The following is a 20,257-nucleotide window of genomic DNA, read 5'->3' as shown; positions in this document are numbered from 1 at the left end:
CTTTGTGCACATGCGGCTCCTGGTCAGCAACACACGTGCGTGCAGGCGAGACAAGGCCTCCAGGATGCAGAAGCAAGGCGCAAGCAAGCACGACTATACACGTCCCAAAGATTGTCAAGTAGATGATAGCTCCGGCGCCATGCGAAAGAGTTGTCGCCCGCCACAACCGGACGCCAAGTCCGGGGGAGATGGGGGGGGACGGCAGGCGGGGAGGGAGGCGACCCAAAGTTATTTCTTCTTCTGCTTCTCTGTCGCTTGTGCGCCTTGACGCCTCGCCTCGCTTCGCGCGCGAGGGAGATGCATGCAGGTGCTGTGCAGGGCCGCAGACATTGCAGCACACTGGGCTGACTGGATGCTCAAGGTATGCACACTTTGTTTGAGCTCATAGGCAACCAGAGCTTTGCGCAACGGAGCATTCCATGCCTTTGACGGGCCGCAGGACGGACGGCACATGCAGGCATGCATGTACTATGCCGCGCAATAGATACGTAGACATGCGGGTGCGCAGCGCAATGCGCACTCCGACTCGGGAACTTTCCTACCGGCCGCACCAACTGTTGCAGGCCGACCGCGGTCGAGACTGTGCTGTCCTCTGCATGTTCTCGGCGCCGTGGTTCAGGTGCGTGGCCATGTGGCCCCCGGTGCAGGCGGATGGGTGCCAGCAAGCTTCTGATGCATCACAAAGCACCACAGTTGAACATGGGCCCAAGAAACCCGTGCCCTGTCTCGGTACCACGAGGACTGCAGGCCTTTCTGCTCTGCATTTCCCAAGATTCAGGTTGGACCCAGGCAGGTCGGTCCACGGCTCGCCAACTGCACCTCCCTTCGTCAGCAGTTGCATGCGCTTGGAGGTGGAACTTGAGCCGTCAACACGGCCCCAAGGTGACCTTGAAGGCGACTGAGACGTGGCAGGGAATTTGTCGAAGATTGTCCTTGTTTGCTTCCAGTGGAAACATGTGATGGACCAGAGTTGTGGGGGGACCCTGGATTCTCGGCGCCTCGAGCTGAGAGGTATGGTGGCCATGCTGGCGGTGCTGGACCCGTTGGATCTGGCAATCGAACCGAGCCGTGGATATCACTACTCACTTGCATCTGGGCGAGCAGATTGTTCCACAAGATTCGGCCATCCGCAGACCCTTGCAGCGTTGGCCTTGGCGCTACAACCCCCATCGAGTGCCATGACATGCCACTTTCGTGGATAATCGGGTGGTAGCCTGGTCCGGTCACTATCGAGGTCGTTGTCGGTCTGCATGGCGTGAAAGAGCATGTTGGCTGCCTTTGCGTGCTCTTTGATCGGGACAGAGATGGACACCACACCGCAAAGTTCTTGCGTTGGCGAATCGAGGTGAAAAGAAAATGACTCAGATTAGAACCGGTGGTTTCTACATACAATGCATTAGTTAGCTAGGGATCAGCGTCAGCCACGATCTGTGCACACCAGCAACAACCGCCTTGCCAACGACAGCAACCACTCCCTATGGACGGACGTGCTAGCAGCCGATGCAGGAGTGGGACGAGTCTGCCAACCACAGACTTTTGTCGACCCGGCCCCGATTAGGCGCCCGGGACCGTGGGGCCATGTCCCGGGCCCTGGGAAGACGGTCCTGCATTCATGGCGTTGTTGCACTTCCTTGCTGTGCCTCTCGCCCCCCGGCGACAACCCAGGCAACAGCCAGAGTTCACCCTCGCAGCCCACCGGAAACGTAGCTTGATCACGAATATCAGATCCTTGGCTTGTCTTTTGTGCAGTGGAATCATTGTGGTGGGTAATGCAGGCAGGGGGGAGTTTTGTTGCAGAAAAGTGGCTGCAGGCTGGCCTGGCCATCGGCGGCGCAGGCCCTGAACGGGTGGGTGCTTACCGGTTTCCACATATCGACCAGCATTGCGCGGCAAGGGGTCCTAGCTACCGAGATCCATAGATGCGGCCGCTTTGTACATTGTGACGTCGCGGGGCGTTGCTACCTAGCAAGGTTGGACAGTGACCTACCTCCATGGGTCAACCGCCATGACTTCAAAGCCAATAGGGTACGCGGTTCGGCGCCCTTGTCGTCAAAAGCTGTGCATCTTGAAAGAGCTGAGCACAAGGTTGTCTGGCATCTCCGCCCCTTGTTCGCCGGTCACGCTGTGCCGACAACCCCACAACGGTGCTAGGTTGAGTCGGACCTTACTAAAAGATTGGGGAACTGGTTTCAAATACATGTCGTGGAGCACCTGCTACCATGACGCGTTGGAGAGGTAAAAATATGGAAAGCCATCAAAGAGTATTCTGGCTGATGATGTAACTGTATCGATAGGCCAATGGAGCGGCATGGAGGTGTGACTAGTCTGACATTATGTATGGGAAAAGCTACGCCGGGAGCATCACTTCCGACGGCTGGGTTGGCCGCTTCATGGAAGGAGACGTACTCAGGTACCCATGTCTTGCTGTCATTGAGTCGCACCTGTCGATGATTGGCTGCAACAAGCGACTATGGAACGAGCGGTCCACGGGTGCCGCCGTAGGCTGACCTAGAGTGCTGCAAGTCATCGCTGTTTGTACCACGACACCACCGTCTCTACCTGGGTCATTGGACAGGCTGCCTGGCCAGCTCATGGTCATGGAGTGGATCGTATGCAGCATCCGTATGCGTGATTCATTGGCGAGGCAAGGATATCAACCTGCTGATGTTTGCTGACGAGCCATGGGAGGTCCACAGATGAGTGGATGAATGGTGGTGCTGCTCGTGGGTCTAGTCGCATATATCAAGTAGATTCCAAAGAGTGTCCATCTTGTTCTGACATTCAAGAAGAGTTGCGGAGCTGCCCTTTTGTACCACAAAGCGAAAAGCAACTGTACACTTTTCCCCACACAAACAACACCTTTGTCTGACGATGAAGTCGCAAGCCGCTGTCGTGGCTCTCACGCTGCTCAGCGGGGCGGCAGCCGCGCCTTCTCGGCGAAACCAGAGCCCGACCGTATGCCGCTGTCTACCTGGTGATGCGTGCTGGCCATCACAGTCAAAATGGGACGAGCTCAACACTGCCGTGTCTGGAAGGCTTGTAGCAACAGTCCCTATCGGCTCAGTATGCCATGATCCGACCTATGACGAGCAGGCATGTACAGCTCTCCGAGAGTCGTATAGCGAGCCGGAAACACACTACACGTCCTCCTCATCCATGATGGAGCGATTTTGGGCCAACCAGTCATGCAACCCTTTTGCGCCCCAGGAGACGTCCTGCGCCGATCTCGGCAATTTTGTCAGCTACGCCGTCAACGTCACCGGAACATCAGACATAGCTGCAGCGATCGATTTTGCAAACACAGAGAACATTCGAATTGTAATTCGAAATACCGGGCACGACTTCCTGGGAAGATCGACCGCGCGGGGCGCGTTGGCTGTATGGACACACCATCTCAAGTCGATGGAATTCCTACCGAGCTACAAGTCGACTCTGTACACTGGGCCTGCACTGAAGATGGGCGCCGGTGTGCAAGGCTTTGAAGCTGCAGCATTCCTTGCGCCGCTCGGATTTGTTGCTGTTGGTGGTTGGTGTCCATCTGTGGGTGTTGCCGGTGGTTTCACAGCCGGCGGCGGTCACTCACCCCTCGGGTCCAAGTTTGGTATGGGTGCAGATCAGACACTCGAGTTCGAAGTGGTCACAGCCGAAGGGGCGGTGGTCACAGCTTCGCCAACGGTCAATTCGGACCTCTATTGGGCACTGAGCGGCGGTGGGCCTGGCAATTATGGCGTGGTGACAAGCGTGACGGTCCGAGTATATCCAGACGCTCCGGTCGTCGGCCTGTTTGTGATGATAGACAGGAGCAATGTTCCGGCTCAAGCGTACTGGGCGGCCATGCGGACCTTCTTCGAATTGATGCCGGCGATAGTTGACAGCAAGGTCGGAGCGACATTCAACTTGGGCGCCGATGTCTTCTACTTGACCCCGCTCACCGCACACGGCTTGACATTGTCGGCAGCCCAGGCCCTGGTGCAGCCTTTTACCAATGCGCTGAGTCGTCTCGGCATTCAGAACATGGCGCAATGGCTCACGTCGCCAGGCTACAATGCACACTGGACGACATTTGTGGCTCCGGGGCCGGTGGGCTCATACTGGCAAAGCAGCGCGCGTATTGTGCCGCGAGCGATTGTCGAGGACAGCGGGGATCTTGACAAACTGATGGCCACGCTGGAGGAGATGGTAGACGTGGAAGGCGTCACGATCGGGGGAACGGTTGTAGGCGCAGTCAAGCGGACGAGTGCGGAGAACGCAGTGCTGCCGGCGTGGAGGGAGGGCGTAGCACTGCTGGGGCTGCTGACACCGTGGAGCGACACGCCGGGAGACTGGGACCGCATGCTAGACCGGCAGCGGTGGCTGAGCGAGGAGATGCGGCCGCGGATCGAGGCGGTGACGCCGGGGAGCGGGACGTACATGAACGAGGCCGACTATGCACAGCCCAACTGGCGGGAGGCCTTCTTTGGCGACAACTACGCGGGGCTGGTGGCTGTCAAGGAGGCGTGGGATCCAAAGTCGCTGTTCTGGGCGCTCGAGGTGCCGGGGAGCGAGGCCTGGACGGTGGCGGCGGACGGGCGCATGTGTCGTGCGTGATCTGTACCTTGCTGCCAAGAATGAATCTGGAGAGCAAGCATCCGACTGTCACTGATGACCATATGTCTATGAGCCTTATGATGGTAATGTCCTTTCATTGTTGGTTGGCGGTGTGACGTCTGTGGTTCCTGAACGCCAAGCATGCGTGGGTGGGGATCACCTGGGCTTCGACAAGGGTCGTGCCTGCTCCCGCGGAGATGGTCCCGTCAATCCCTCCGTGTCCAACAACCAACAAAGATCGTCCCGGCAGTGGTGCATGGCCCTCCACGTCCAGGGCACGACTTGCCAGAAGACCCCTTGGCCATCAGCTTTGCCGCATTTCTTCCCCTCACCGGCGTCCCCTCAGCCGACCAGACCACAGCTTGTCAACCCCGTCCATTCATCCATCAGCCACACCCCGCCATCGCCATGATGTTGATCCAAGCTAGACGCTGTGCCGCCATGACATCAGAACACGATTGGCGGCCCCCGTGATTGAGTACGTACGCCAGACAGGCCGTCAGCTGCCGTGGGCACGGCTCGCCAGATCCCACTAATAATTAGGAGATTGCGTGCCAGCCGACCGCCTGGAAACCTCCGCAGCCATGACAGTCTCATTACCACACAGAAACCTCCCCAGCCATGACACTTCCGAGGTCCACACTGCAGCCCGCAAGTCCCGAGGCCATCATGGCGCAGAAGACGCAGATGCGGCACGCTCAGACTTGTCAATACGACGAGTGTCTGGCAAGGGGCTGTCGCACTTCTTCTACTTCTTGTCTTGGACCTTGAAACAACACCTTTCAACCACTGTTCCTGATGCCACATCTGCCCAGCTCAGAGTGCGTGGTTGGTTTAGCCGTAGCTCAGAGCGACGTCACACACCCATCCGTTCACGCCACCATTGCCGTGCGGCTTATTTGCGGTCGGATAGCACCTCTCGGCCGGCACCGTGCTGTACAGCATGGCTGCCGACAGGTTAGGCTCAAACACAACCCTCGCTGAGCCCGCGCGCAGCGTCGCTCTCCGCAACTTCGGCTCGGCTTGGTTCATGATTCCTCAAGGAACAGGGATCCTGGCTGTCTGCTTTTGGTCAAACGACTACCAGTTCAGGGGCCTCAATGTTATCGCTTTGGTGGCCTGGGCAACAGCCATCGTCTCTGTCCTCATCATCACTTTCACCTATCTAGCCAGACTCACCTGCTTCCCTCGCCATGTTGCGTCACAGCTGGCGACCGATAGCTCCGAGCTCGCCAGTCTCGCCAGCCTGCCCGTTACATTGACGGCCATCGTGCAGATGCTCATCCTGGTGCTTGGCCACTACGAGGGCTGGTCCACTGCGTGCCACATCTTGTGGTGGGTTGTGTTCGGACTCTCGCTCATGGCCGTCATTCTCATCCCTCAGGCCTTCGTCACGACAAGCCCCCCTGGCCGCGATAATCTGTTGCCAAACTCACAGCTCCCCCTCGTAGCTGCGCTGACAGCTGCAGCCACAGGCGGCGCCCTCTGCCAAAGCGCCTCTCTTAGTACACTGCAGCAGCTTCCCATCATTGCGATCTGTTATCTTCTAGTCGGCATTGCGGTGCCTCTTGCCATCTTCCTCGACGCGATATTCCTCGCCAGGCTACTGAGCCAGACCAAGGAGACCCAAGAGAAAGAGAGCCGTCAGGAGAAGCAGGCAGTTGCATACCAGACTATGATCTGCGCCGGTCCCTGGGGGCAGAGCAGTGTGGCTTTCCTTCTCCTGGGTCATGCGGTTTTGAACAACGGCCTGGGCCTGTCCGTCAGTAATGTCGTCGGTAACGACCTCGCGGCCAAGTCAGTTGCCTATGTCAGTATCTTCATTGGGTTTCTGTTCTGGGGCCAGGCCACATTCTGGTGGATCTTTACCTTGCTCAGCATCACGCATGCAGTGTTTGGGAGGGCTACAGGCAAGCGTGGAGTGAGCTTCCAAATGGCCATGTGGTCGCTAGTTTTCCCATGGGTCAGTATTTCTAATTCGTTTAAGCCATGCAAGCTCTACCCGTGAATCGAAACGTGAAGCATGACTAACCTCGCATGAAACAGGGCGTGTACACGAATGGGGCTATTCAGATAGGCAAGATCCTCGACTCGACCGTGTTCCGCGTCTGGTCTGCCATATTGACAATCCTTATGGCAATCGTCTGGCTCGTGTGTACAGCGCTCACCATCCGGGGTTGCATCACGGGATCTCTGTTCGGACTGGAGCACGGTTGGCGGAATCGTCGTGATGTCTTTTCGGGCACGAGCGACGAAGAGCGCGGGGGTCGAGCTAAGCATTGGTAGCACATTTCGACTTGGATATTGTGAATACGATTTTCTTCATGATACTTGCGTGTACTGGGTATCTAGATCTAGTTAAAGCTTTTTTTTATGACGCCTTCCACAAAGAGCCGCTGAGCAAGGCAACCGAACCAAGCCCCAAGGCTTGCTGGTTCGATGGTGAGCTGCGGACACCCTAGAGCCCAGCTATGCTCGCCCCGACTCGCAATCTAATCTATCTATGTCTACATCTCTGCTTAAGAGCCACTGGGTGCATGGACATGTAGATTCACAAGAATCGTCTCGATTTTTGCCCGTACGGCCTGACCAGCGCGGGTCGCCTCGGCCCCCAGCGGCAGCGGGATGCCATGCTGTACTTGTCTGCCGCTTCCCTCGTCTCGCTGGGAGATGGTCTTGCGGGGACATATGGACATGCGATCCAGGTATACCCCGCATATTCGATGCGCTTGTTCGACTGCTTACTCTCTTGATCGCCGGCATCGTGCCGCTGTATAGTTGGGCCTTGGAGAAACCACCTCCTACGCTGGCAGGAAGGACATACTGGCCAGGGCCAGTACTTGGTGAGTCTGCCGGCGGTTGGTGACGCGATGGAGCCGCCTCTGACGGCTATCATTCGCCCGCCTGGGTGGTAGCGCGGCCGGGTTTCCATGCTTGGGTTGGATGACTCCCTAGCCATCAAGGCGAGGAAGTCTGCGACCGACCGCGTCAATGGGCAGTCATACACGTACGGATACGTATGGAGGTGAGGTGGCCGAGAAGGGGCCTCGTTGTTCTCAGACTGTGCCACGCTGGTGGCATGTTGACTGGTGATATTCTCTGACAAAGTGTCCTGCGGTAATCGATCTGAAAGGGGGCAATGGCAGACCGCAGCGGCATCGGGGAGCATCTCCTCGCCAATCAGGATGGACGGGCTAAATTCGCAGGATGCCGTGACGAGAGGCTCCGCCACGGGATGCGGCGCACCACGACGCTGGTTCGCATCCGACCCCGCCGCCGCCGCCGACGCCGACGCATCCGACAATGGCTGCACTTGAAACACTGTCGTCGCGCGCACGCGGATGGCATCGTGTGCGCCCTCGTCCAGGCAGACGTCGACCTTGTGCTCGACGGTCAGGCGCCGGACGTGCACGGCGGCACTGCCCAGGGCGCGCAGGCACCGCTCAAAGAAGACGCCGTCGAGCTCGGAGCTGTCGGACAGCTCGACCCTCAGGTCGCCCAGGTAGCGGCCCAGGACGTCTGCCCGGAGGGCGCGGCAGGTGCGCGCGAGGGCGGGTGTGTGCAGCGTCGGGGTGGCATAGGTCGGCGCGGCCCTGACCCAGGTGTCCCGGGCGAGGAGGCGGGGGTAGTCGAGGCTGCCAAAGGAGAGGTAGGCGTAGATGTGCTGCCTGAGCTCGTTAGGGAGCTTCTCGATCAGAGGACACGGCCTGCTCCTGCTGCTGGAGGGTAGCGTGATATTGTTGGTGGTGGTGGCGGGCCCGTGGGCTGGGGACGGCCGGCTCATGACGGCGTCCTGGGAATGTGCGGTGAGGGAGAAGACAGAGCCATCCTGGGCGAGGTTGTCGCGACGGCTGTCCCCGTCATTGTTGGTGTGGCGAACAAGGAGATCAGCATCGCTAGGGGAGGTGCTGCAAGTGTCGGTCATCTGTGGAATCGCCCAGTCAGCAAGGAGTCAGACGCTAGGCGCCTAGAACCAGGCGGGCGTGAGCTTCTCCGGGACGGGGAGCTTGCCCTGGAGGGGTGGGTTCTCGGGGGACGCCCGCAGCCACTTCGCCGAGTGCCATCGATCTCGGAGGATTGGGAAGGCACAACCAGAATCATCTTGCAGCCACTCTTCCCAGGTTCTCTGCAAGATCATCCGCCCCCTCGCTGCCTTACAACCACAGCATTGCTCTCCCTCCAAGACTATCTCGAGCTGGCTGTGTCAACCCTTTTACTGGCCGCTAGCCATCCATCGCCTCGCAGCGGACTCAAATCTCAATTACTTTGCCATTCTAAGTAAGACCCGTGCTGACTAGCGTTGCTAGAAGGGGCACCCTCCATGTTCCCCAGCGATAGCAGATGGGATGGGAGAGCCTGGGACTATCTAGTGCCACGGATCCGGCAGTCTGCCTAGACCTGGCGGGAGTGGCTTAGGCCAGGCCCGCCGCAGCGGCTCAGCCCGCCGTCACCACGAGACCCCTGTCCTCAGCTCGTTCCTGGAGGACCCTTTCAACATCTCCCTCTGGTCAGCCGTGAACGCCCCAGAGAGGCACTCGGTGGGCTGCGCCTCGCTGCAACGACGTCACTGGCTGCCAAGAACAGGCAACGGTTGCCTCGCGGTGCGGGGGGCCGTCTGCAGCGACAAAGCCTTGCCGCGAGCATGCCACACGATGCTGCCCGCCACTATGTGATGATCGAGGCACGCTGGTGCCAGGGTTGCATATGATGTCGTGCCGTGGTGATTCTGTAAAATGGCAGAAAGCCCCAATGCATGTCCTGGCTGGCTTTCAAGCCAATTCTGTATCATTGCACAAGTCTTTCGCCCCTGATCACGTATTCGAATCAATGCACAAAGCTCTCGACATTGGAGCTTCCTTCGCTGCAAGACCAACCACAGCACGCCCTGTCAGCCGCACTAGCACAATTTACTTGACAACATGGCGGACGAAGATGACCGGGCCGAAATCATCGTTGGAGCCATCGCGCTCGTGGTCTCCTGCGTAGCGCTTCTCCTGACTACCCTTCAGGTCTTGCAAACCTATTTCGCTTCAGCAACTGGATATGCCAGATGCGGCCCCAAGGTCATGGGCGATTGGGCAAAATCAACACGCCGCATACTCCGACCTTATGAGCTACGCTTCGAGGTTCAATTCGAGACACCTGTCATCTTCCTCGCGCACCCAAACAACAATCGCGGGCCAGTTCCGGACGAACCCATCTGGTATATCGATGGTACGCCAAAGAGCAGGAACGAGACCAGAAGTCTCCTGCCTGACGAGCAGAAGCAGAACGACGACAAGCTCTCGCGCAAAAAACGTATCCAAGACAATGAAAGAGCAAGCTGGGTTGTTTTGCTGGCAGCCTTACAACAAATGGAGCACGACAGCGAGCAGTGGCAATCACGCTTCTACACCGCGAGACCCGGCAACACGAAGCCACAAAAGTTTGCAGAACGGACGCTTGCTGTTGCAGTTCAGAAGAAGGTCAAAAGCTGGGATACTATGCCTGCAGCCATGACCAAACCCTATGCAACGACGACAATGTGCCATCTCATCGAACTTGCTAGCGTGCTTGGTCTGCACTGGAGGGAATTCAGCCGGTGTGAGAACAGATACCGTGCGGAAGGCAATGGCTTCATACTCACAGGCTCGGTCGTCAACGAGCTCGGGCTGGTTTTCACATTTCAGAAGACAGCTCGAACTCTGTTTGAGGAGGAGCGCGTGATACCAAATGAAGCCGTCAAGCAGTTCTGCTTTGGGGTCGTGCCCACCATATTCGGTGAGCCCGAGGACGAAACGGAGGACGTCTTCAGATACCCATTTGACGTACCCCAAAGTCTGGCTGCAATCAAGCTCGGGAGCTCGCGCGAGGTTGCAGACACGCTGACCGTCATGGGCTGCAACACAAACACAGTGGACTACCTCTTGAAAGACCACCAGAAAATGGGCCATCTCTTCCCAGGTATGTCACAGCCCGCGTTTAGAGTCAGGTTGTCGTGCTGACTGTTTCACGCAGTGGCATTTGAAATTCTCGGAATGCTGAGCCGGACGTTGCATGGCCACGGATCTGGGTTTCGCATGTTGCCCAATCCAACCACATACCGCTGGGATAAGAAGTCGTTTTCTTTGTGGAAACTCCTCGAAGCGTTCGAGGACAGACTCGAGCAAGACGACAATATCACCAATACGGATCAGATCCAGAAGATTAAAAGATCGCTCGAACACATTAGCAAAGCCCGTGGTCCCGAGTTACCATTGCGGACCGAGCTCACCGTACCACTTATGGACACTTTGCATGACGCCTTGGACTCTACTGATAAATATCTCACGGGAGGTCCAAGGGAGTTCTTCGTCCTCGGAATCCTTCGCTCGCACTTCCACGTGCTTCTTAGACACCTTAATGACGCCAAGGAAAGGGAGAATTTCGATGCGCTCAATAGCCTAGGCTTAGAAGACAAGCAGGGACGGCTCATGGAGATCTACTTCGACACTATTCGGAAGGAAGTTGTCAAGAAGACACCGCAGCGGATGCCCACCCTGTATCGGCCGCAAACGGGGAATGTTGTCATGCCAGTTCCGCACACGGCAGACTCCACGACAGGCCCCGCCGGCTTTCAAGGGGGTCACGCATCGGCCGACAGTGACAGTATCACCAGTCTCGTACGCAAGCAAAGCGGATTTACCGAGAAGAATCGCGAAGATCAGCTCAATGATATCTGGTGTTCTTTTGTCTTTCGCATGCTGTGCTGGCTGCTCCTACATGACTTTCACAAAGAGGATATCCAACTGCCTAAAAGCGAACTCCTCGGCAGTCGTCTCCCAGTATATATCGTTTGAGCAATTGGTAGCAAGAAAGCCTGTATCCTCCCAGATAGCCTCTGACAATCCAACAAGTGACTCCACGAGGCCGCTTATGCCGCAACAATTACGCAGGGTACGGGCACGGATGGACCAAACATACGTTGCAAGTCTCGGGAGGCGGGATCTGCCGGGTGCGTCGCCGATGGTTCTACAGCAGTGATCCCCAGCAAGTCTCGACCACTTCACTTGGAGATCTGCAATCGCACATGGTGGCATTGCTGGAAAGAACCATTGGGACACGGCAGAGCCTTGGAGAGACCTGGCGGGTCAAGACCCCTGCGGCCGATATGCATGTTGGTTGTTGCTCCTGTCGTCGTACATATGCACGCACTCGAGTTCCAACAAGTCCGCGCCCCTCCAAGCCCCTTCTGCCCATGCATCTCACAGTCTGGACTCGCTAGACCCTCGAGTCACGAGGCAGCCTAGCTGCACTGCGAAGCCCTCCTCTCGTGCATCCATCCAAGCCCTAGTCAAAGATGGCGAACTAAATAAAGCGGCGAAGAGGCGAAGCAATGTGTCCCGCCTGCATGATACGGAGCTGCAAGCAAGTTCAGCAAGGGGGACTGGTGACGGGAGCAGCTGCAGTTGCCCGCGGGCTCCCTGGTCGCAAGCCGTGTGTGCATCCACGTCGGTTCTAGAGTGGCCCTGCTATCCAAGCCAAGGTTGACCGTGCAGCGGGCCGTCTCAACCCAAGGAAGCCTTACAGAGATGCGTGTAACACACTATCAGCGGGCCGAGAATTGTGGCTCATGGGTGTGAACCGGGATGCTGGAAGATAAAGAGCGGGAAGGATCCCGTGACTGTCACCATGTTGTTGAGCGCACGGTTCCACACAGATTCATAAGTTCACCGCATCTGAAGCCAGAATATTGACGACCACTTTACCTCGCTGGCTTTGATCATATTCCAGTGCACTCCACCTGGCCGACGACAAGTGACTGACGCAGGAAAGGATGGCCACGATCAATCGCGTCGACTCCGCTTTCAGCATGACGTCGTCGCCGCCGCCATACGATGAAGGCCCTACTCTCGTCACACCGGACACGGACCCTGGTGACTATGGCATTGGTCCCGGCGCGTTTGCCAGTGTCAGTGTATGCCAGTGGAAGAACCGTTGCAAGAAGGTACCGCTATACGCCATGCACTACTGTGCCAGGCACAAGTGCACCATTGACGGCTGCAGGCAAGCGAGAGCCACCAGAGTGTTCGGACTGAAGAGGAGCATCTGCGTCGGGCACCAGTGTCGAGAGTGCACGGATCGGCGAGTCACGACGACCAGACTCAAGGATGGCACCGTGGTCAATGTCAACTCTGCATTCTGCCCGCGCCACAAGTGCCTTGGGCCTACCTGCGCGTTTGGGAAACACGCTGGCAGCGAGTGGTGCAGCGAGAAGCACAAGTGTCGAGACGCTTTGTGCATGGACCTGGCCGGCAGCGACACTGCCCGGTGGTGCTCGCGGCATACCTGCACCACCTCTGGGTGCATACAGAACGCCAAAGCGGATGGAGGCCACTGCGTGCAGCACGCCTGTCAGGACTGTGCTCGACCACGAGCCCGGGTGGTGGTGGTGGCTGGCATCACCGAGGTCGGGGTGTCGTGGTGCACCTGGCATAAGTGCAAGGCGGCATTGTGCCCAGCACGGCGGTTGTCCGAGCACAGACCGTACTGCCGGGCACATGTGTGCGAGGTTCAAGACTGTCCAAATGCACGCAAGATGCCCGCGGTGGGAGAACAGCCACCCAAGTACTGTTCCAAGCACTCCTGCGCGAGGCCCGGATGCGGCCTCTTGGCCCATGGGACAAGCACCATGTGCACGGAACACAAGTGCCAGGCTTGTGACGAGCCCAAGATGGTCTGTACGGCAGAGTCTGGGGAGAGACGGTTCGCAAACTGGTGTTCGCACCACAAGTGCGCCTGGACGGGCAAAGCCTGCTTCAAGCAACGCCGCCGCGGCGACAGCCAGGTCTGCGAAACCCACGGCTGCTCAGTCGGCCAGTGCAAGGACCCCGTGAAGATCGTGGCAGGGTTTTTGAGCCCATACTGCGACAAGCATAACTGCGCGGAGGTGAATTGCCGCGCGCAGCAACTCTCCAGGACCGTGAACCCAACAAGGTTCTGCACTCTTCACGTATGTCCGTCGCCAAACTGCCCTAACTCCAGAGTCTGGGTATCTGGGAACACGCGGACGTTGGCAAAGTGGTGCCCGAAGCATACGTGCCAGAGGAAGGATTGTCAGGAGCATGTCAAGCAGGGAGGCAACTTCTGCGGGCAACACAGCTGTCAGTACTCAAAGGGATGCACGGCCGAGCGGCCCATCAACGCCGACACGCAGTTCTGCTCCAAGCACGAGTGCGGCAGTTCTGCATGTGCTCGCCAGAAAGTCGACCACGGCCCATACTGCCTGGCTCACACCTGCACTTACGGTGCCTGCCCTGCCAAGGTGAACAAGGACGGTGCCTTCTGCCACACTCATACATGCCAGACGAAGCTCTGCAAGGAAAAGGTGTCTCCCCTTTCAGCAAACTCCGTCCGCAAGTACTGCATACAACACGGCTGCATGGCCCAAGACCGCAAATGTGCAGAGCCCAAGGTCGACCATGCCTCGGCGAAGCACTACTGCACGAGGCACTCGTGCTCCATGAGCGACTGCTGGGCATTGAAGGTCGACGCCTCGGACTACTGCCAGCTCCATGTGTGCGCGTTCGCGGGCGAGACCTGTCGCAGAGGCATTGTGCGAAACCAGCGATACTGCCAGGGACACACCTGCGTGAGCAAGGGCTGCGTCAACGCCATCAAGATGGTGAGCTCGACATCGGCCGCGGGCCACCAGTTGCTGTGCGCGGAGCACTCATGCACCTTCACATCCGCCTCTGGCGCCTCGAACTGCCCACAGCCACGGTTCAAGCAGGGCACTTTCTGCACGCAGCACAAGTGCACGCGCCGAGGCTGCTATGGACGAGCAAAGCTGGAGGACGGGGGCCTCTGCGTCAGCCACGCGTGTAGCTGGAGCACGCCGGGCAGCATGTGCGCGGCGGAGCGATGGGACTTGCTCGCCAGCGCGGGCGGGCAGTACTGCATGTCGCACACGTGCGGAGAGACTGGGTGCGCGAAGCCGCGGCTGGGCCAGGGAGATGAGGCGCAAGGGAGCGGGGATTACTGCACACAGCACACGTGCTTAGCGGAGGGGTGTGCCTTGCAGACCGACTCTGGCACCGCGCTGTGCGTTCAGCACAAGTGCGCGATGGGGCGATGTCGACTTGCGAGGCAGGAGGGTAGTGAGTTTTGCCGGAACCACTCGTCACAGGGCTAGAATAGAGGATGACAGAAGTGAACCGGGGAAGACGCATAGAAGAATTTTGCCATTGGCTAGGTCCAAAAAACGACAGCCCTCTAGGTTCATGCGGGGAACACTCCTTAGGAATGTCTTTGGCTGTATGCTCCTGGAAACTTCGAGGGTCATGGCCAGCCAAGTCTTCGTTGTCGACATTTGGGAAGTCGGACGAACCGTGTCCGGGCTGCTCCGTCCACCAATGGCGGGAGTGCTGAGAGCCAAAGACGGTAAGTGAGCAGCCGTATTGCCAGCACTGTCCCTGCACTGTCTGGACCCCATCCATTCGGTGCATGACCCGCTGTTGTTGGCACTGGCGGGAGCTACCTGGAAAGTGCTGATGGTGGTCAAGGCCCTCGAGCGTGGCCCGGGCGGCGGCCCCCACCACGCGCGGCAGCCAAAGTCTTCGTGCTTCTAGAGCTTTCCTCCTGCCACCTTCTCCCACCTCTTCTACTATTCGTGCCGCCTCACGCCCAGCCATGTGGCCGGCCGCGTCTCCCCTCCTCCATTGGCACATTTCGTAGCCTCACCTTCCATGCCTTGAGCCAGCTCTCCACCGACTGCAGAGTCATCCTCTCGTCAACCAACGCACCTCCTCGCCACCAAGCTCTTTCTCGATCAGCATTGATTTGCCAGCTCGAGCTCGTGCACCTTGTGGTAAGTAATCTCGCTCGGTTTTTTCCTCTGACGCACAACTTTCTCCCCTTCCACTGGGTGAGCTGCATGACCTGCACCTCGCCCCGTCTACCTTTACATGATGAGTTATCCAGCTGGCACCAGTCATAGAGCGACTTGTACTCCCTTTCCTTGATGACTAAATGCTGTGGTCTACGACCTTCCTCTGATCTTTCCCACGAGAAATTGAAATTTTCTTTCCGCATCCTGAACCCTGACCATTCCCGGTCGCGGGTCAACATAAGCTTGAGCGACAAAGCAGCGTGACTAACAGCACACTCTCTACCTCGGGCAGATCATATTCGAGCAATTTACTTTGAGATTCGATTGCATCGCAACACACACACGACACTTGCCGCCGCCATTCGTTGCCTGCACACCACCCCGCCGTCACCATGGTCCTCCACAACCCTAACAACTGGCACTGGGTCAGCAAGAATGCCGGCGACTGGACGCAAAACTACCTCAACGAGACCTTGACAAAGATCTCGGCCGAGGATGGTGACGTCAAGGCCAAGATCGCCAAGGTCGTCAGCCTGGATGGCGATGTCGAGGTCAGCCAGCGCAAGAGCAAGGTCATCACCATCTATGACTTTAAGCTGGTCCTCGAGTACTCTGGCTCTGCTCCGGACGCTGAGGATGTCTCGGGCACCATCACCATCCCCGAGGTTGCCCACGACACCGAGGAGGAAGAGTTCGTGGTATGTCTAAACTCCGCTGAAAGTTTGTTGCTCTGACGAGACTGGCCTGCTGAATATTTGCCCCAACAGTTCGACATTGACATCTACTCGGAAGCCAAAGAGAAGCAGCCTGTCAAGGACCTCGTCCGGTCGAAGATCGTCCCGCAGCTCAGGAAGGAATTCCTGAAGCTGCCCGCCGTGCTCATCGCCGAGCACGGCAAGGACATCCAGCACGCTGCTGGCGTGAACCCGTCCTCTGGGTTCTCCACACCCAAATACCACACCCCCACCGGCACCCAGACACCGAAGACTGAGTCTACCACAGCACAGAAGAGCGCCGGCGGCATCGTCAACACGACCACCGTGACGGATCAGGAAGAGTTCCGCACCACCGCCGAGCAGCTGTACCTGACCTTTACCGACCCACAGCGGATCGCCGCCTTCACCCGCGAACCTCCGAAGAAATTCGAGGGCGCCAAGAAGGGCGGCAAGTTTGAGCTGTTTGGCGGCAACGTCTCGGGCGAGTACCTCGAGCTCAACGAGCCTACCAAGATTGTGCAGTCGTGGCGGCTGGACCAGTGGCCTGCGGGCCACTTCTCGAAGCTCGAGCTCATGTTTGACCAGAACGACGTCGATGGCGTGACCGTCATGCGCGTCAGCTGGACCGGTGTTCCCGTCGGACAGGAGGAGGTGACCAAGAGGAACTGGAGCGAGTACTACGTGCGGAGCATCAAGACCACGTTTGGCTTTGGCACCATTCTATAGAAAGCTACTGTCCCAAGACAGGTCTCCCATGATTGCACGAAGAAATGATATTAGCGTCGACGTTGATGTAAATGGAATAAAGTCAATTGCCCCATTTTTCCCTCAAGTTTTTCTGGATAGCAAACGTGCACGATGAATGACATTCCCCCAGCGGGCGAGGACTTGGCTTATAACTGAGAGCTGCCTGGATTGGTGCGCAATGGTGTAGTGTCGCATGTGTGTCAGCGACAGTCCCGTCAGTGGTGGTGGCGGCGGGTACTGGGCAGTGTCCAGGCTATGCTGAGTGAAGATCAGTCTGCCGCAGGGGCGGCTGCTTGCCGATTGCTACCTTTCTTGGTTGCTGACAGGTGTGTGTGTCCGTGGGGGTTCATCCAACAGCGGCTGCAGATTGGCAGTTGTCGTCAACTTCACCCTGGCCTGTTGCCATCACATACGTAGCTGGTAATGGCCCTGGAACCCAAATGCAATGATCAATTCTAGTAGCATTTGTATTTCTGAGAACCTTCTCTCCTGGAATATACCGAGCGGGGTGCAACCAAGCGGTAGCTGCCTTTCCAACCATGGCCAGCACGCATTTTGCCCATGGCGACATCTGCTCGCCTGAGGCTCTGGTCGAGCACTGGTCGGGCGGTGCTATGCAATCCAACCCAGACATTTCGGGAATAGGTGCAAGTGCAAACTCCTACAAATTTGAATTATCCAGGGTCTCACACTGACTCGCAACTCCACAGGTCACCATTGGATTCATGGGTCCAGCCTTTCTGGTTTTTGCGCTGCTCTTGTTCACGTACTTATTTGCCTACGACCCGTTGTCAGATCCGTTTGTCACAGATCATGAGGTTAAGTCTCAGAAGCTTGGAAACACCACTAGCTGGAAGCCGAATCCGATCGATGTCGAGTTTCTGCGGCTGTTCCGGCGTCTCTTTGGCGTCCGTGGGAGCTGGTCCAGTACCACTCGAATACTGCACGAGGTAGTCATGCCCATTCGTGGTTCACTTGAACAGCTCAGTCTTCGTGTTCCAGCTGACCATGCTACAGTGCATCCTGAATGTCTGCGACATCCAGCTCGTCGCAGGGCTCTCCATCTTGGTCAGCGGGTTCGCCTCCCTCGGCAACGATACCGAGACACCACTGACCGCGTCTGACTGGTACATGATTGCCTACCTCACATGGTTCGTCAACACGACGCACCTGGCTGGCCTGACAGTGCTGAGGACGGAACTCCACAAGATGCCGACGCTTCGATGTTTCCGGGTTGTCCTGATGTTTGCATTGCTGGTGCTTCTCGTGGTCGCCCTGGTACCGACGGCGTTCTTCAACTGGGACGCCTTTGGGGTCACGTCTCCAGTCAAAGACGTCGTCGTACCCACGGCCGCCGTCCCCCAGTCGCCTGCAAGGTGCTACTTCAGTATGGGTAGGGCGCAAAGTCTGTGGAACGTAGGCTGTGCAGCGCAGTATACCGGATGGAGGTCTCCAGATCCCCCCTTCTGCAAGGTGTTTCCCGAGAAGACGGATATCCAGCCAGTCCACAAGGCCTCGTCGTTTGAGGCCATGGTGGTGGCTGTCATGATGTTGGTCGTCGGGTTTGCGACGCGGTGCGTCAAGCTTTTCCCGTCGTTCGCAGGCACACTTAGGCGACGCGTCCGTGAGCCACTTAGTAAATCAACACGCAGGATACTCCTGGGACTCACGAGTGAAATTGATGGCACAGAGGAGAAACCAATACTGTCACCTGGCTTTCCCGCGCAACTCTGGACAGACCTCGTCGTGCTGCCCTGTGTAGGTTTCTTCCTTGGTGCACGCTGGACAGTCAACTTATTCAATTCCACCCTATTCGAGGTTAGTTTCCCATGGGTTGAGACCATATTTTCCCGATCCAGCCACTATTGCGTACCTCGTTGCAGTTGGTTAATCCTGCGCTGTTCGCCCTCAGGTCTTCTGGATAGCCATCACCATCGTATGGGGCTTCTTCAAAATCTATGCGATCCGCGCCACGAAGATGCAGACGCCAGAATCCGCGTCAGAGGAAAACGCATGGACGTTTGGCCAAGCAATGTCGCTATCACTCTTCGCACTCCAGGTCTTGCTCCTCATCGCCAGGCTGCACTCGGCCAACCGCGATTTCTCATACCGCCGCCATCGAACCGAGGAAGTCAAGCACAGTTCCTTGTTTGGCCAGACGGTGATTCCAAACTCAGAGAGGCCGCAACTACTACTGCAGCAGCTATCGCCTGTTCTACACTTGGACACGCCAGAGCACACATCACGAACTAGTCACGCGAGCAAGGTAATAGCAGTGGACCAGCAAAGACAGGAGAGACCTCCTTCCGCCAAGGGTATGCATCCACAGAAGCCAAGCAAAGTCCAACTGCTCCGGCACCTCATCCAGGAGACACGGCCTGATAAACAACCCACCTGGCTGGCAGTCTGCACCGGCACGAGCTGCATCTTCTGGGTCGTCCTCGCGGGGTTGGCCATGTTCATGGCCAACAACACTCCCGCCAACGGCAAGCCAAGCACGGGCGCCTGGATGTCCATGTCCGGGTTCTGGCTCACGGACCAGGCCATGATCGCCGCAGTCCTCGTGTACCTGCCCATATCCTGGGCTCGCGATGTGGTCCTGGGTTTGCACCTCGAGTTGGCATGCTTGCGCTCGTCTAGGTCGGGCCGGATACCTGCAGTGGCCCTCGCCGGGTACTGTCTGTGTATTGGGGCGTTGCATGTTGGGTTTTCCCTTGCGAGTGTGAACTCGGGCCGATATACACCGCTTGCCGTTACTTGGCTGTACTCGCTGGCGCCGTTCTGTTTTTACGTTGTTGCTTCTGTGTTCTGCAACTCGATTGTCTACTATTCCACTCCCTACTACTAGGAATGTATCGCTTTGCTGCTAGTCACGTCCCGCAGATGTACAATCCTAGGTCGATACTTAGACACCTGAACTACTGTCGGACTTCAGTAGTTGGCAGAATTGTTTGCGATAGAGCCAGCCCATCATATCGTGGTAGCATGTTGTTTCGAATTTCGACTGATTTCAAATCATAAAGCTTGGAAACATGCGATGCTCACAAAGCATTGGGGGTGATTTCCAAGGCTTTGGCTGTGCACGCCACGATCAAAAGCCATGGTATGAAATCCGACATGCCCGGCTCCGCAGCACATTGCGAAACCTAGCTCGAAGGCTAGTCCCAGCAGCTCGGCCGAATCGTTCCCCCGGCTCGCTGACATTTCAAGCGCGGTGGTTGCAACAGTTGACCAATCACAGGCCCACAGCTCACTTTTTTCGCGGGGCTTGGTTGGGAACCCCGGTGTGGGATAAAGGTCCGAACGGATTCGGTGGTGGGTTATAATTAGGGAAACCCGGAGGCCTTTCTTTGCCTTT

General features: G+C 57.5%; 7 protein-coding genes across 7 annotated transcripts; 6 read left to right on the top strand and 1 right to left on the bottom strand.

The window, feature by feature from the left end:
* Positions 1-4,332: 4,332 nt before the first annotated feature.
* B0I36DRAFT_244345 (FAD fmn-containing isoamyl alcohol oxidase) lies at positions 4,333-4,587 on the top strand (the record flags this gene model as incomplete). Its single annotated transcript, XM_046150049.1, has 1 exon — positions 4,333-4,587. One exon carries the CDS (start codon positions 4,333-4,335, stop codon positions 4,585-4,587), a length of 255 nt encoding a protein of 84 aa, XP_046011808.1.
* A 943-nt stretch (positions 4,588-5,530) lies between these two features.
* Positions 5,531-6,873, top strand: B0I36DRAFT_245223 (voltage-dependent anion channel; the record flags this gene model as incomplete). The annotated part of the gene is made up of 2 exons (XM_046150139.1): positions 5,531-6,550; positions 6,634-6,873. 2 exons carry the CDS (start codon positions 5,531-5,533, stop codon positions 6,871-6,873), a joined length of 1,260 nt encoding a protein of 419 aa, XP_046011807.1.
* Positions 6,874-7,816: 943 nt separating this feature from the next.
* Positions 7,817-8,479, top strand: B0I36DRAFT_325928 (uncharacterized protein). The gene has a single exon (XM_046154287.1). It carries the CDS (start codon positions 7,823-7,825, stop codon positions 8,315-8,317), a length of 495 nt encoding a protein of 164 aa, XP_046011806.1. The 5' UTR covers positions 7,817-7,822; the 3' UTR covers positions 8,318-8,479.
* Positions 8,480-9,315: 836 nt separating this feature from the next.
* B0I36DRAFT_325927 (uncharacterized protein) lies at positions 9,316-11,472 on the top strand. The gene is made up of 2 exons (XM_046154286.1): positions 9,316-10,530; positions 10,585-11,472. Exons 1-2 carry the CDS (start codon positions 9,507-9,509, stop codon positions 11,403-11,405), a joined length of 1,845 nt encoding a protein of 614 aa, XP_046011805.1. The 5' UTR covers positions 9,316-9,506; the 3' UTR covers positions 11,406-11,472.
* Positions 11,473-14,366: 2,894 nt separating this feature from the next.
* Positions 14,367-14,814, bottom strand: B0I36DRAFT_325923 (uncharacterized protein). The gene has a single exon (XM_046154285.1). It carries the CDS (start codon positions 14,775-14,777, stop codon positions 14,418-14,420), a length of 360 nt encoding a protein of 119 aa, XP_046011804.1. The 5' UTR covers positions 14,778-14,814; the 3' UTR covers positions 14,367-14,417.
* A 1,014-nt stretch (positions 14,815-15,828) lies between these two features.
* On the top strand, positions 15,829-16,878 carry B0I36DRAFT_244256 (activator of Hsp90 ATPase; the record flags this gene model as incomplete). Its single annotated transcript, XM_046150040.1, has 2 exons — positions 15,829-16,134; positions 16,204-16,878. 2 exons carry the CDS (start codon positions 15,829-15,831, stop codon positions 16,876-16,878), a joined length of 981 nt encoding a protein of 326 aa, XP_046011803.1.
* A 560-nt stretch (positions 16,879-17,438) lies between these two features.
* B0I36DRAFT_411471 (uncharacterized protein) lies at positions 17,439-19,748 on the top strand (the record flags this gene model as incomplete). The annotated part of the gene is made up of 4 exons (XM_046161938.1): positions 17,439-17,582; positions 17,610-17,915; positions 17,944-18,717; positions 18,812-19,748. The coding sequence occupies 4 exons, from the start codon at positions 17,439-17,441 to the stop codon at positions 19,745-19,747; spliced, it is 2,160 nt and encodes a 719-aa protein (XP_046011802.1).
* Positions 19,749-20,257: the final 509 nt, after the last annotated feature.

Source organism: Microdochium trichocladiopsis (assembly GCF_020744255.1).
Source record: "Microdochium trichocladiopsis strain MPI-CAGE-CH-0230 chromosome Unknown B0I36scaffold_6, whole genome shotgun sequence".
Lineage (NCBI taxonomy): Eukaryota > Fungi > Ascomycota > Sordariomycetes > Xylariales > Microdochiaceae > Microdochium > Microdochium trichocladiopsis.
The sequence above is the reverse complement of the archived record's forward strand: the minus strand, read 5'-3'. Positions and strand labels throughout refer to the sequence as shown.

Coding starts and splice junctions, on each gene's coding strand:
- B0I36DRAFT_325928 (XM_046154287.1), top strand. CDS start 7,823: ATGCGGCGCACCACGACGCTGGTTCGCATCCGACCCCGCCGCCGCCGC.
- B0I36DRAFT_325927 (XM_046154286.1), top strand. CDS start 9,507: ATGGCGGACGAAGATGACCGGGCCGAAATCATCGTTGGAGCCATCGCG. Junction 10,531..10,584: donor AATGGGCCATCTCTTCCCAG/GTATGTCACAGC, acceptor TGTTTCACGCAG/TGGCATTTGAAATTCTCGGA.
- B0I36DRAFT_325923 (XM_046154285.1), bottom strand. CDS start 14,777: ATGCGTCTTCCCCGGTTCACTTCTGTCATCCTCTATTCTAGCCCTGTG.